General features: G+C 33.3%; 4 protein-coding genes across 14 annotated transcripts in view; 3 read left to right on the forward strand and 1 right to left on the reverse strand.

Annotated features, from left to right (window-relative positions):
• The window catches only part of LOC125049851 (ephexin-1), an 81,431-nt gene extending 75,720 nt beyond the window's left edge, over positions 1–5,711 (forward strand). For all 8 annotated transcript variants that reach the window (XM_047649322.1, XM_047649325.1, XM_047649324.1 and 5 more), the window contains 7 exons: positions 324–528; positions 1,642–1,810; positions 2,460–2,599; positions 3,041–3,190; positions 3,599–3,734; positions 3,997–4,198; positions 4,827–5,711. In XM_047649322.1, coding sequence (XP_047505278.1) covers positions 324–528; positions 1,642–1,810; positions 2,460–2,599; positions 3,041–3,190; positions 3,599–3,734; positions 3,997–4,198; positions 4,827–4,993 — 1,169 coding nt within the window. In that variant the 3' untranslated portion in view covers positions 4,994–5,711. The remainder of the gene's footprint in view (positions 1–323; positions 529–1,641; positions 1,811–2,459; positions 2,600–3,040; positions 3,191–3,598; positions 3,735–3,996; positions 4,199–4,826) is intronic.
• A 103-nt stretch (positions 5,712–5,814) lies between these two features.
• Positions 5,815–8,212, reverse strand: LOC125049891 (transmembrane emp24 domain-containing protein 5). The gene is made up of 4 exons (XM_047649405.1): positions 7,967–8,212; positions 7,605–7,868; positions 7,392–7,510; positions 5,815–6,535 (listed from the first exon to the last, which is right to left on the reverse strand). Exons 1-4 carry the CDS (start codon positions 8,177–8,179, stop codon positions 6,427–6,429), a joined length of 705 nt encoding a protein of 234 aa, XP_047505361.1. The 5' UTR covers positions 8,180–8,212; the 3' UTR covers positions 5,815–6,426.
• A 1,793-nt stretch (positions 8,213–10,005) lies between these two features.
• LOC125049880 (tRNA pseudouridine synthase-like 1) lies at positions 10,006–12,392 on the forward strand. Of its 4 annotated transcripts, none has more exons than XM_047649388.1 (6): positions 10,006–10,174; positions 10,248–10,376; positions 10,875–11,087; positions 11,146–11,196; positions 11,689–11,929; positions 12,085–12,392. In XM_047649388.1, the coding sequence occupies exons 1-6, from the start codon at positions 10,125–10,127 to the stop codon at positions 12,298–12,300; spliced, it is 900 nt and encodes a 299-aa protein (XP_047505344.1). In that variant the 5' UTR covers positions 10,006–10,124; the 3' UTR covers positions 12,301–12,392. The 4 variants fall into 4 exon arrangements, with proteins under 4 accessions (XP_047505344.1, XP_047505343.1, XP_047505345.1 ...); XM_047649387.1 differs by having other exon boundaries at positions 10,009–10,174; positions 11,163–11,252; XM_047649389.1 differs by having other exon boundaries at positions 10,029–10,161; positions 10,231–10,376; positions 11,163–11,252.
• LOC125049892 (dual specificity protein phosphatase 19) lies at positions 12,325–14,507 on the forward strand. The gene is made up of 2 exons (XM_047649406.1): positions 12,325–12,436; positions 13,746–14,507. Exon 2 carries the CDS (start codon positions 13,812–13,814, stop codon positions 14,490–14,492), a length of 681 nt encoding a protein of 226 aa, XP_047505362.1. The 5' UTR covers positions 12,325–12,436; positions 13,746–13,811; the 3' UTR covers positions 14,493–14,507.
• The last annotated feature ends 763 nt before the right edge of the window (positions 14,508–15,270 follow it).

Consider the following 15,270-nt stretch of genomic DNA (forward strand, 5'->3'; position numbering starts at 1 on the left):
TTGAAGTTTAAGCATAATCTAAAATTGATACTCAAGATCAGTGTATGATATTGAGTATCAATCTTGATAATGTATTTCGAAAATTTATTAAAATTATTTGGAATTTGAATTTCAGTTTTTTTATGTTTTAAAAATGTACTTACTGTGTTTCTTTAACAATTAGTGTTTTCTTTATGAAACCTTTCTTAAGTGAACAATTAAATTTTTTAATACTAAAAGGGTTTTTAGAAAGGCTAAGTTGGGGCATGGCACAAAATAGGTTAGGAATCATTGCTTTGACTGATTGTAATCTAATTTACGAAAACATGTTTCATATTTTCCAGTCCGTAAATGCTCCCAAATGCTGCTAGCGGAAATGGAACGGTGCTGGCAAGAGAATATTCTCCTTACTGGCATCTGTGACATCGTGAGGAATCACGCAGAGCAAAGGTTCCACGCCTACGTCAAGTACTGCGAGAATCAGGCCGTCATGGTGCGGACCCTGCAACGACTGCGGGAAACGCCCAATTTCACGGCAGCGCTTAAACAGTGAGTTCATATTGAAATTCATGAACGTATACGTACGCGCACGTTACGTATACGATCTTTACAGGATAAATTCTATAGATTTACTATATATTTTAATAACCGTAAAGATATTTTTTTATATAATAGGAGGTAAACGGGCAGGAGTCTCAACTGATGTTAAGTTATACCGCCGCCCATGGACACTCACGTACCAATTCTAGAAAGCTCGCAAGTGCGTCGCCGAACTTTCTAGAATTGGTTTGCTCTTTTCTTGAACGATAAGTCGAATTGGTTCCGAAATACTTCAATGGGCAACTGGTTCCCCAAAAACTGCCTGTATTCCGCTTTGACGTCTGATGATGATCTCTCCATGGTAAATTCGGTGAAAGATGTAGAGAATCCCCACATCTCTACGCAACGCTAAGGGATCAAGCCGCACGGAATGTGGTCGTTGTAAAAAATGTTTTTTTTTAATATTATGACCATAGTTAACTTTATGCCAGTTTCAAGTAAATGGTCAAATTTTTATTTAATAATTTACGTAAAGAGTTTGGTGCAAAAAAGTATAAAAAAATACAAATACACAGCTGTTGTAATTAACGAAACAAGCAAGGTCAATTTTTGTTACGTGCGAGTGTCGATAAAGTTTCAATAATTTGAAATGTAAAATATGAGAATTTTAACATAATAAATATTATGTGGAATTAATAAATAATATGTATATGCTGAAACAGAGGTAGGCAATTTAAAAGGTGGGCCGATGAAATCATGGAAATCGCCGGAAAGACTAAGACCTGGACGATATTGGTATACAATAAGGAAAAATTAAGGACAATGGGGTAGGCCTTTGCCCGTAGGCACACAGAATCACGGTCGTAGATTAAGAAAAATAACAGTTATAATGTATATATTTTGTATTTCTGATATAAGGCTGTAAATAAATAATGTATATGCTACATACACAAAAATGGTATCAGTTTCTACTCACTTTTAACTAAACCACTATATCTCTCTTTTCATCACAGGGTTAACATATTATAACATTTGACAGAAAAGGACGAAGGACTTTAGTTTTTATGAATAAGTCAAAAATTTGACACCATATATAACTTTTCTTTTATGCATTTTTCCCAGGATGGAAAGTCACCCGGCATGTCAAAGTCTCTCCCTCCATTCCTTCCTGATGCTGCCCATGCAACGCATCACGCGGCTGCCCTTACTCCTTGATGCTGTACTGAGAAACCTCAGTTCTGGTGATGAAGAATACGATGGGTGCATGCACGCACTTGCTACACTTAATAATGTGAGTTAAATTACTTTTAGTGTTTAGTTCTAAAGTTATCCCACTATATCAAGTGATTATCCGTTATGAAGATTATTTATATAAAAAAAACGAAAATATGTCAGAGATTATGTTATAAAAGAACACGATTTCATTTTTATTAGAATGGCAACACCACGTATCATTGACATCTTACAGGTTGTAAGATGCCAATGTGACAAAGTTAATTTGTAAGTTGTCTGTGATCGGCGCCTGGGGACCTGCGCACTGACCGTGTAAATATTAAGTGAAACCCAATTTTGTTATCAATCGCATTGAATCTGCGACTTATATATTATGTTAACGTAAAATTGTAAACACCGTTAGATTGTAATCTATATCGCGAGATTATAAACTGTCGAAAGATTGTGAACCTCCTCGTACTGCTTACAATTTAACGTATTATTATTCGGTAGATTGCAATCTATCGAAGTGAAACCGTCAAATTGTAAACGGATCGCACCTCGCGCGCTGGTTGGTTGAACGGAATATGCCCCGCGCCACCATATTTGTTTGGCTAAATCTCGTTTCTGAATCTCACCCTGAGCTTAATGATATAATTGACTAACCTATTCAGTCAATTATATCATAATAGTTTTTCCTTTGTTCTTAATTATATTTTATGTTTCAGTATGTATCCCAATGCAACGAAGGTGCCCGTAACACAGAACGATTGGAAGAAATGTTTCGTCTCAGTGCAGTCCTTCACTTCCCGCCCGCACTCAAACACGCGCCAAATATCGCGCCTGCTTGCGACCGACGAGACCGCAAGTAATATATTAATATCTCTATAGTTTATGGTTAAATGCAATCGCAATGGTAGAAACAACTGGCTCCCTTAAAAATCGAAACAGTTTCGAAAATCGTTTTTTAATAATTATTTGAGAAAATTTTGTTTAATTAAATATATCGTTTTATTTATTGTACAGTCAACACCACGTTGAAGTTATTTGTTTTGAACAACTCATACTTTTTTCATCCCCTGTACTATGACAATCCACCCTAACCTGAGACAAAAATACTTGGCGACAGGCATAACCAACAAATAATAGTATTAGCGCCAAACGTTATTTCTATACAAATTGTATTGAAATCACATCACGTGGCCACTGGTAAAGAAATTACTTCCCAATATCTCAACAAAGTTTTGCCAGAAATTTGGATCGTCCATAGAGTCGTAGAACTCTATAAAAAAAAACTATTGCGTTTCAGACCAATCCGATGGTTAGTTCGTTCTGGGGAGATGACCCAACTGGTGTGGAAGACTGACGAGTTGAAACTGACATTCGGGAGGAAGTTCCACAAGCTTCCCTTACATCTCTTCCTTTTTAACGATCACTTGGTCATCACTAAGAAGAAGAGGTAAGATTTAAATTTCAAGCAAGAGTTTATTTCTTTTAAGTTTAATAATATACATTTTATACGGAAAAAACTGTTATATTATTTATGTATTAATTTTCTAATATTTTCGAAAACTTCAAACTAAATTATATAATATTTTTGTATGTATGGTAGTTATATTTTGAATATAAAAGATTATCGCTTTGATTAAAATGTATGTACTATCCACATTTTAATTCGTAAGTTACACGTCTTGAGCGCTGCCAAATATGCCAAACTTCATACAGAAAAATGGTTTGACAGTTCTTATTTTTTTTTCTCGGAAAAGTCAATATCAAGATGATGGCTTAGTCAAAAAGTTCATAAAAACCAAGTCAGTAGTATATTTAATTTGAAGACGGGTTTTTTTAATTGATTTTTATATTCCAGTGACGAATGCTACGTGGCAATTGACCACTGCCCCCGGTCGCTGGTGGACGTGTGTTCGAGTGACGCGGCGGCAAATGCTAAACACGCCCTATTGCTTACATTATTAGAGAATCACGAAGGGAGGACCGTTGAAATGGTATGGATACTTGAGTGTAATAATATTTTTACGACCTAAAATGGTTCGAAACTAACCAAATGGATTTACAATTAGATATATGTAGATATGTATATATAAATATTGACACTTACTAGTCACCATCTTTGTATGTTGCCGTGTATCGGTAGTATACGTTACCTTTACTTTAGTCATCCTGTAACTTCATTAATATCCGCGATTGTTTTACTCAAAATATAAAATCCTGGGATGAAAAATATACCTATCTCTTTCTAACTCACAGCTGATGTCATGTGCAAGTGAGACAGACGCGCGTCGATGGACAGAAGCGTTGGCCCCGCCCACTTGTCACGACGGCGAGGCCGTATACGCGGGTTGGGATTGTCCGCAAGTGGCCGCTTTGTACGCGTACACTGCCGCACAACCAGACGAACTGGGATTAAATGAAGGCGATATTGTTAATGTCACTAGAAAGACTAGCGAAGGTAAGATTTTGTATCAATTTTATTTATTTTGTACTATAGGGGAGTTAAAATTTATTTTTTTTAATATCCAAAATAAAATCCCTTAGCCTCATATTGTTATCTGTTTCATGATCATTTGTCTCACGCCGTCGACTTTTGGACTCTACATACAAGTTTCCTAACAATATTTTCCTTTACCGTACGAGCGAGTGTTTAATGCACACTTAAAAAAGTGGGCACAGCCGGGGTTCGAACCTACGCCTCAGCCATTAAAGTCGCACCCTTAAGTCACTAGGCCAACACTGCTCTATTTAATATAATATTATAAGTGGGAAAAGAGAAATACTTTATACTTTGAATGGATGTGTGCTGAACTCCATTTTAAATTTACTTTTTACATAATGAAGATATGTTCATTTATTTTTAGTTTAAGTTAGGTTTTACTGACTTCTATTACACAAATTATTCTTCCAATGTAGAAAAAACGCAGCAACAAAAGTTTTCATTACCACCTGCTAAATTGTATCCTATTATAATAGATTTTATTAGATACGTAATTTGAATTAGTAAAGTGAGGCAACGAGATGTGTGCGAAGACAAGATTACCATTTAAAACCTGTGTTAGTATCTTTAAATATATTATTTATAGGTTGGTACTATGGAGAACGAACTCGTGATGGCGAATCTGGTTGGTTTCCCGGCTCATACACAGTTGAAATTGCCTCTCCGCACGTTCGCGCTCGAAACTTGAGACAACGATATCGCTTGCTCGCTCTATCCGGTACTTACCTTGGACAGAAGAAACGGCCTACTTGAATATACTCTGTGCCTGTGGGGATACCATGTTTGCACTACATGCATAATAACCGTTACTACAAAATTTTATCGAAATGTATTATTTTATCTTAGGTATGTTTTTCATTTCTGTATATATTCATATAAAGCATACAACTTGTAACTTGTGTATTTCTAACTGTGAATAATATGTTTAAGTTGATTTAAGGTGCTTTGAAAGTGTTGACTGACTTATTTGAATGTTTAAAGAGCCGTCCAAACACTGCCTTACTTTGAGCACTTTAGTATAAGTCTTAAGCACCTTGATTTAAGTGGTGCTTAGCAAAATAGTGTATCTATAAGTCTAGTTACTGAATGTACAGTTACGTATGAGATTTGAAAATTGTACAGAATTATCTTTTCCACAAGTGGCAATACCATAGAAATAATCTATGGTGCCCTATTTGTCTGCGGTCTTCATCTATTCCTATTAGTTGATTTACTTTTAGCACTAACTTGCTTATAAAACTACTAGTCAATAGGCGGTTTGTAATTATAGTTTATATGAACAAAATGTATTATTGATATATGTATTTATTTTACGACATTCCTTTTAAATCTATTTTGTAAGTTTCTCTGACGTCACTGTTGTGTACGGGACCATAACATTAGTGTACTTAACATTATTTTATAGACACATATACCATGTAATTAACTCGTTATTAGATTTAATTTACCAGGAAATATAATTTTACATCTATTTTTGTTTTAATTTTAAGATCACATTTACCAAAACCATACCATTTAATGGTTCATATTAAATTGAATTCTGAAAGATTACTGAAAAAAATAAAAATGTTTCATAAGAACAAAAGATTTATTACCTATTTGTCTTAAGAATAGATAAATGGACCCAATGCAGATATATGTTAGTGGGGTTTTGATACTTAAACATTTAATGGAACAACAAACAAAATTAGCACTTAGTTAAAATTTTAATTTGTAACATTAAGTACACAACATTATTTAAATTCAAAGTCTGATAAATGCTGTGCTGATTGTCATCTTATAATTAAAAATTGTAAAAAAATATAAAAATTGTTTTGACATACATGTTTTATAAAAATATATATTTTGTCTTTGTTTGCGATCGATGGCATAAAATATATGCATTGAATTGCTTATAAATATTTTTAAAATACTAAATAATTAGCAAAATTTAAAATTATAAATCAATAAAAAATTTAACATTTGTAACAATTGTAGTGATTTTATTTTTATGCTGAAATTCATTAAAACAGTCAAAAACTTTCAGAAGTCTCAAAAAATATAGACAACTTAAAGATTAAACAATTACCAGCATTATCTCAATAGAAGCAATTAAATTATTATTTATTATTAAATAAAAAAATAAAAATGAAGAGATCAGAAACAACAGATTAATAAGGAATGTCAAAAGAAGACTTTACTTAGATCTAAATTCGTGTCTTTGATGAATTGTCTTTAACCTCAAATAGTTTCCTTAAAAAGTACACTTGAAGCGTGCCTGTGGCTGCTACAGCAATAATTTGTAACAGAGACCATCTGAAAAATAATATAATAAATTTTCTTTGATTTCTTTAATAAATTAGGATTAAAAAAAGGATTGAATATTTTATAATAATCATTTAAAAATATTGCTTTATATAACTTTAGTATGTTTTAAGATAAGGTCATTTATATTTCCCACCATTATACAGTACATTAACATCTTCACCATCAGTTGTTGAGATTCTTACCAAAAATGATTATCTCACAATTACACACGCTTATCACACGCTAGTCTCTATTTTTATTTAATATTTGTTACTTTCTCAGTGCAACATATGTTTGTAAGCCTTATAGCTGCCTTACATCGCAAATAGGTTCTATAATATATGGCAGGGATCAGACGGTCAATATATATTGTGATCCTTGATATCTTGTCAATATTTATTAATGTGTAACGCGCCTATTACAGTTAAAGTAAAACGTTACGATAGGGGGCGGGGTCGACGTCCCAGTACTTTACAGCACATAATGGTAACTTTTAGCTATAAAGAGTCACTGGGTGGTCACAAAACGTTTTACTTTTGGGGTATAGAAAAAAATTACTTACGGCGCGTTACAGGGGGTGTCAATATTTCATAATGGATTTCTAGATTTATTGATTCCGTATTGATGATCCCCCAGAATGATATAATGATAAATATTGAATGTTATTATATCAACACTTTGCACATATTAAGGATACCTTAATATAGTATTAAGGTAAGTTAAAGATTGGCCTGACTTTTATCGTACACGAAACACGTCTACCAGTTGATTCCATATATATTGAGACAGGCATTGTGATAATTATTGTCCGTCTGACCCCTGCCTATGTGGTTTGATTAAAAAAAGTAAAAACAGTGTAGCTTACCGTAAAACATAGGTATTGTTATCAACTAGAAGGTTATAATCACGTGATTCCTTTGCTCTAGAATGATACTGGAACTGCAGGATATCATTTATATTTCTTTCCACAAACTGTATTGAGTTCTGAAATCACAATATAAATATAATGACATGTGCATGAATTTTACTTAACTTACTTATTAAGAACAGCAAAACATTAGTCCCCAAAATTACTTACTGTAAAGTTTTTGATGTTCATGTCTAATTCTTCTACTTCCTTCGCGTATTTCTCCCACATGTCATATCTAATCACCGATAAGTATAAATTGACTAGTTTTCCAGCAAATCGAGAGAACTGGTTATCGAGACAAACGGCATAGTAGCCGCCAGAACTAGTTTGATCTGCATATTCCGCGCTCTGTCGCCATTCGTAAGGATGCACGATCTGGCCATTCGGATGCCGCACAGCAAATCCACACATTCCATCACCTCCTTTTAGCACCTACGTAACAATTATTATCTATGAAACATCTACCAAAAATATAAAAACAAACTGCTTCACAGGTAAAAACCGACTTATTCACAAGAGAAAGTAACTACCTGGTAGCTTGCGTAGAATGTGGCACCGGGTTGAACAAACTGATAGTAACAATCTTCTTTCCCTGCATCTATGTGAACTTTGTAGTCCATTGTAACTGCAGGTAGGTTTTCGTACCATGGTGCTGCAGTTGACGAGAAAACATCGCCAGCGAGAGATAAAATCGTAAATATTATCGTTATCAATGTAAACATATGCCACGTCCGTCGAGCCATTTTTCGTTTTCCTGACAAAATAAAGATACAGATTAAAAAATAGTAGTAACTATTATAGAAACGTAATTGTCAATTGGTAAATCGTCATACTTGACAGTTTTAAACGGACAACTCACAACATACGTGTTAGTAATATATTCGTAAGTGGCAGATAGGTGAGGGCTACCGGGTTCGATTCCCGGTTCGAGGGCAAGTTTTAATTTAACTTAAATTTGTTCTCGGCCTTTGCGAGGGTTGTGCGGTACCGGGCAAGTGCCTAAACCGTACATGGAGGACACGGTTGAATTTCTTAAGACAAGCACGAAATATAAAAAATCCTATACTTGACGCTGGCTAATGCACTAATCGTACCAGAGCCATGAAAATATATATATATATATATATATATATACGAATATATATATATATATATACGAATATATATATATATATATATATACATATTCGTACTATAATAGATTCGTACTATAATAGAATATATACATGCTTTCATGATCATCTTTCATTGCCATGACTCAACCTCATTCGATTCTAAATTATGTTTATTTGAAAGAACACTAGATATACCATTATTAACTACATTACTTTTAATACCGGCTTTAAAAGAAATATCTAACTCTTCAGTTTGTTGGTCGTACATCAATTAATTTAACAAAATATCCCACATACCAACATACACAAAGTTTTAAAGAATATTTCTTTCGTTTTCGTTATCAAATTATCCACGGTTGTCTTTAAAATAAACTCCTCTGCTTGGAACTAACCAGACTTTTTGGAAGACAAATAATTATCTCGCTTTGATCTAAGCAATGATTTTTATGCTTAACTGTTGCAAAACTCTTGTAAGAAATATTATTTGCATTGTTATAAATTATTTCTTTCTTGCTTATGATCTTATTTTTCCTCCGTAATTCCTCTAATCTACAACTCTTTTACTGCACAGTAAAATCATACCACTTCAAGTCAATTTGTAAATGTATGTTAATAATTAAACGAATATATATATATATATATATTATATATAAAATCGTACGAGTTGGTTAGGAGTGGGAGGTTGACTCTTGTTTTAAAAATAATATCATAATACAGTTGATTTTCGTCGTCGTAAACTACACTAATACATTTGCTAACTTACATTAATTATTAACATACATTTACAAATTGACTTGAAGTGGTATGATTTTACTGTGCAGTAAAAGAGTTGTAGATTAGAGGGATTACGGAGGAAAAATAAGATCATAAGCAAGAAAGAAATAATTTATAACAATGCAAATAATATTTCTTACAAGAGTTTTGCAACAGTTAAGCATAAAAATCATTGCTTAGATCAAAGCGAGATAATTATTTGTCTTCCAAAAAGTCTGGTTAGTTCCAAGCAGAGGAGTTTATTTTAAAGACAACCGTGGATAATTTGATAACGAAAACGAAAGAAATATTCTTTAAAACTTTGTGTATGTTGGTATGTGGGATATTTTGTTAAATTAATTGATGTACGACCAACAAACTGAAGAGTTAGATATTTCTTTTAAAGCCGGTATTAAAAGTAATGTAGTTAATAATGGTATATCTAGTGTTCTTTCAAATAAACATAATTTAGAATCGAATGAGGTTGAGTCATGGCAATGAAAGATGATCATGAAAGTAGTTTCTTTCAATCCTCTTCTTTTTTAGCTCCACAATCAGGCTATGCCTTAATTTTTTTTAGTTTCGTGACATGGGTTGCGATGTCATTGCCACACGGCTCCTTTCTGGCCAATGACATACTGAAAATTTAAATGTACGCACAACACAGAACAGCGCGACTCGCGATTTTGTACAGCTGATCACTGATGGATGATGGATCGTAAATGTCATAAAACCTGTTGTTTTTAGTATCAAATTTCTATTATTTTTTTTGTCTTATTATGGTTTAAAATACTCCACATACAACTTGGAACTGAAAATTATGAAAGCCCGTTACTTGTTATTTTTTTCGTATATAGGTACTACCTTTAGGTTTGTATTTAAACCTCCCAACTATTTTATAACCTTCAATGCAAAAAACTTTTCAGCTAATAAAATATTCTAGATCATCTGAAAAACTATGGATAAAAATGGGTCGGCAGTACCCTGACCCAGAAAGTGTTCAAGGTATTATGGAAATCGCGTTATTAAAGTTTAAGTCTGAAAATTACCCAGCAGTTAATCTTTCAAGCCGGTAAGATAATATAATCAAATATTTTACGCATCTTTCCTTCCTAACATAGGAGAGCACTGTTGGCCTAGTGGCATTAGCGTGCGACCCTCATCCCTGAGGTCGTAGGATCGATTCCCGGATGTGCACCAATGGACTTTCTTTTTTTTTTTTTTATAGAACAGGGGGCAAACGGGCAGGAGGCTCACCTGATGTTAAGTGAATTCTATGTGCGCATTTAAAAATCGCTCGAACGGTGAAGGCTTTCCTTAGATCCATAAAGTCCACGGCGTGTGTCAGGCACAAAAGCCGATCACCTACTTGCCTATTAGATTGACAATTGATCATGAACATGAAATAGATACAGCCATCTGAGGCCCATACCTAAAAAAGGATGTAGCGCCACTGATTTATTTTTCCTTCCTAACATACCCTCATTACATCATAGTAATTGTATACTTTAGATTAGGTCACTGCCTTAAAGATAGTGTATGAAACCTTTTTCAAAACCCTTATTTCCAGCACAGATGGTGGAGTTCATGCCCTCAACACATCTGCCCATATTGATCTTGTTCCTAGATCTGGTGCTAAGCTGTTTCACCAAGACACAATTCCTTATGAACTTAATAAGTATTTTCTTAAAAGGGATATAAGCATATTTGTAAAAGAAGCCATAAGAGTAAATAATGACTTCAGTGCCAGAAGAAATGCAATCAGCCGGACATACTTATACAGGTAGCTATTTTGTTATATGAATTTTAATATATATGTTAACACCACAATTTATTTTTAGTAAAATGTTGATTATAGGTTTGCAGTTCTCAGAGAAGGTTTATCAGAAAAAGTAAGTATCGGTCAATACATACCTGTTGAAGAATGGAAACGATGTTTGTTTATTAGGTAAGAATTACACTAAAAACAAATATTTGGTATGCACCAATTGCAGTACTTTATATGATTTATTTGGTAAAATACTAAATTCTTGAGCAACATATTATGTTTCTGTAGCAAGTGAGATGCTTGGTAAATTTAAAGAAAATTTTGCCTAATGCTATTATAATACCCGTTATTTGAATTGATTCGATGTCACAATTTCATTTTTAAATTAATAAAAACCTTATAATCATAACTATTAAACAACCTATTGAATCCTTTCTAAAAAATTATATTTTTAGGACTGACCTGATAAGGGTCATATTTCTTGATTTATTTTACTAGTTTATAAACACCAGCTGTATTATTGACTTTCATAAACACTCTGTATCTATGGCACTCTCCTTGTTAGAAAACATTATTGACGCAGCAACCAAATATATCTAGGATTACCTGTTTATAGGCCAAAACAATTTGACATAGAGAAGTTTAAAGAGGCTGCAAAATATTTTGAAGGGTACCACGACTTCACAACATTCAAGAAGTTTGACAAACTGAAACAGCACAAGCATAATAGAAGATATATTTATTCTATTAATGTGCGACCAGGGCAACCAATTGTTACAAGCTACACCAATACCCAAACTCGTAATTTTGACTATTGGGACGTTGAAATAAAAGGACATTCATTTGTGCATAACCAGGTGATATAATTATTTTAAAATAATGTATAATTATATTATACTGTACCAAAATTTTTTTAGTAATAAAATTTGGCTATCCAACACTGGGTTATGCTCTATCCTTATGCACTTTAATTAGTAATAATTTCTTATAGTCCTTTAATTATATTTTGTAGATACGGCGTATGGTTGGATCTCTTATTACTGTGGCAAGTGGTAAAATAGAACCAAAGGACATAAAGTTAATGCTTCAAATACCCTCAAAACATTCATGGATCAGTCAGATTACATCTATTCCACCCAATGGACTTTATCTTTGTAATGTTGAGTATAAACCTGAGGATTTAATATATAATTCTAAAAATGACAATGAAATAGTATCCGGAAACTAAAGGACTCTTATAATTTGGATTAATATTACTCAATAAAATCCAATAACCAAAAACAACATAACAGGTGAGGTTATAGTAAAATTAAAATCAATATGGAAAGGAGAGCAATTTGAAATATTGACAAATTTCAATATTCTACGTAGTCGGTCCCAAAGTTCTGTCATAAATGGAAATAATGATAAAAACAAAAGTACTGATCAGTTTTTAATGAGTGATATATCAATTCATAGTACATTAATTAAGGAATAGAAATAGCATAAAAATATTCGAAATGACCTCCCTTATTTTTAATACAGGCCCTTAAGCGCCGCGGCCAGTGGTCTATCGCAGCACGCACCATATTCATGTCGATTTCAGTCACTGATTTTTTTAAAGACGACTTCAGACTCTCCAAATTTTTATGGGGTGTATCACAGACCTTCCTCTCTAAGACCTGCCAAAATTTATAGTCCAAAGGATTAAGGTCCGGACTGGAGGAAGGCCAATCCTCATGTCTAATTAAGTCGATGTTTTGACGCTCAAACCAGGCTTTAGTGGTCTTGGCTTTGTATGCAGGCGCAGAGTCCTGCTGGAACACGAAGTGATGTCCCGCAAATAGGGTGCTGGACAGGTCTTTGACAAGGCGATCCAAAACCGTCTCTTGGTACACCTTAGCACTGGTTTTGACCCCCTTTTCGCAAAAATGAACCTCAGTTAGCCCGTAATAGGACACTCCCAACCAGACCATTACTGATGATGGATGATGTCCATGTTGCACCCTTGGAACTTTATTTTCAGCTTCTTCAGAACTCTTAGCGTACACTGTATCATTCTGTTTATTGTACTTCTCTTCAATATCGAAAAAATTTTCGTCCGTAAAGAGGATATCACGGTGTCGGTTTTTCGCGTACCGCTTAAACAACACCCGCGATCTCTTAAGCCTTATTGCTTTTAGACGAACATTAAGTAAGTTCCCACTCTTTTTTTGTATGCTCGTAGACCAAGATCTTCATTTAAAACCTTTTTTATTGTTTTCCTACTGACAACCATCTGCAAAGCCATCAACTTCTGTTTTCGGACAGAATTTCTTACTATCCGCGCTTTGATAGCTTTGATTACTGCTGGTGTTCTTGCGGAGCGTGGCCGACCAGTTCTTTTCTTGTCCTCAACACAGGAGACTTCAAGGTACCTATCAATAGTACCGTACACAAACCTTAGCGTTATATTCAAATTTTTGAGCAACTTGAAAATGGTACTCGGCGAGTGCCCACAGCGGTGCAACACAACAACAACTATTCGGTCTTCTTTCAATGTCCACTCCATCGTGAAAAATTACGGAAAGTTATTGTTTTTTGTTTTAAAACAATAGTCAAACATTCCAAAATAGAATGCAATAACTTTTTTATAAAATCCTGCTCGAAATTTAGAAATAATGTGCCAGTGACAGAACTTTGGGACCAACTACGTATACTTGTCCTGCTCAGAAGATAATCTCATAATAGGTTCACATCAAGAGTGAGCGTTCATAATTCATGAGATCATGTCAGAAATATACAATTAAACATTTTGATAGGACAAATATACATTTGTATGTATCAGGTAATATTAAACCATCAAGTAAAATTTTCATAGACAAAATGAGCTTTCTAAGCGAATTAAAGAAACAAAAAGAAAAGCTTAAAGAGACATCAACAGTGATAACAAATGTTGATGGTAAACAGTACTTAGAGACTGGACAAGATATTAAGGAGATAAATAAAAATGCATATGGCTTTGTTGTTGATACTAAGCCAGATGATATACCAGTTTTGATACTTGATAATTTATATATCGGGTCACAAGATTGTGCTGTAGATAGTGTTTTAGAGAAATACAATATTGTACATGTGTTAAGTTTAGGTGTAGATGTAAATATAAAAGCGAAAAATAAATTTATTTATATACTAGATTTGCCTGAATCCGATGTTAGATTAGTTTTAAAAGAAAGTTTGTTGTTTATGAATGAGGCTATAGAGAAGAAAGAAAATGTATTAGTACATTGTAATGCAGGCGTTTCTAGGACATCTTTGGTAGCAATTGCTTATTTAATGCACTATGAGAATATGGCGTTTGAAGACTCTTATAATTTGGTGAAAAGCAAAAGACCTTGTATAAGACCTAATGATGGATTTGTAAAACAATTACAAATGATGGTTTCTGGGGGAATTTTATAGTGTTTTCAACAAAAATTAAATAATATACTTTGATTTCATTACGTGAATAAATAAGTTTGAGGTACTATTCGCCTTTTATTTATAAAATATTCCTTAGAAGAAATTACAACAACTAACTGCTAAAGTTATTACATTTCGTTTATAGTATGAGGTCCCGTTACAAAATATGCGTCAGACACATTTCTACGTTAGTTACATTGCCCGTTTTTTTTAAAATTGAAAAAGTAGATTTTTACTTGTACCTTACCTAAGATACGCTCGTTCGATTTTACGTTTACGATTTTTCTATAAATGTAAGAGCCAGTAATTTTTATATAAAGTGGTTTTTACTAAACAAAATATGTACACAGACTAAGAGGAGCAATTAAAAGGAAATTATAAATAAAAATGCAATTTGAAACAAAACTGTATATTCTAATAAATAAGGGAATAAGTACATACGCCGTGCTGTACAATGTCAAACAATGAGGTTCCATTAAGCAAACTTAGCGCTCAACTTCAATACTCTTCCAATAGGAGACGGAAATAAGATTTCACTTTTCGTAGTCTGATATATTCTATGAAAAAAATCAAAAGCTGTTGAATTGTTACGTATTAACGTAACGTTTTTCATAAGTCATTAAATAAATAAAAACCATCCTATAAAATATGAATTGTATTGACGTTTAACGCTAATAAAACTGTATAATATATTGTTCCACCCTGTATATATGGTGTAACATATTGTCATTAAGTACTATAAAAATCTTATAACTAACATCTTACTGGAAGCGCTATG

The sequence above is a fragment of the Pieris napi genome, chromosome 5, assembly GCF_905475465.1.
Source record: "Pieris napi chromosome 5, ilPieNapi1.2, whole genome shotgun sequence".
Classification (NCBI taxonomy): Eukaryota; Metazoa; Arthropoda; class Insecta; order Lepidoptera; family Pieridae; genus Pieris; species Pieris napi.

What these genes read in the sequence shown, in the direction of transcription:
- LOC125049891 (XM_047649405.1), bottom strand. Translation starts at nt 8,179, where the DNA reads ATGGCTCGACGGACGTGGCATATGTTTACATTGATAACGATAATATTT. An exon ending in CATTCTACGCAAGCTACCAG is followed by an intron (nt 7,869 to 7,966) that starts GTAGTTACTTTC and finishes ATTGTTACGTAG; the next exon opens with GTGCTAAAAGGAGGTGATGG. An exon ending in AACAATACCTATGTTTTACG is followed by an intron (nt 6,536 to 7,391) that starts GTAAGCTACACT and finishes ATTATTTTTCAG; the next exon opens with ATGGTCTCTGTTACAAATTA.
- LOC125049880 (XM_047649387.1), top strand. Translation starts at nt 10,125, where the DNA reads ATGAAAGCCCGTTACTTGTTATTTTTTTCGTATATAGGTACTACCTTT. An exon ending in TATATAGGTACTACCTTTAG is followed by an intron (nt 10,175 to 10,247) that starts GTTTGTATTTAA and finishes AAAATATTCTAG; the next exon opens with ATCATCTGAAAAACTATGGA. An exon ending in AAACGATGTTTGTTTATTAG is followed by an intron (nt 11,253 to 11,688) that starts GTAAGAATTACA and finishes ACCTGTTTATAG; the next exon opens with GCCAAAACAATTTGACATAG.
- LOC125049892 (XM_047649406.1), top strand. Translation starts at nt 13,812, where the DNA reads ATGAGATCATGTCAGAAATATACAATTAAACATTTTGATAGGACAAAT.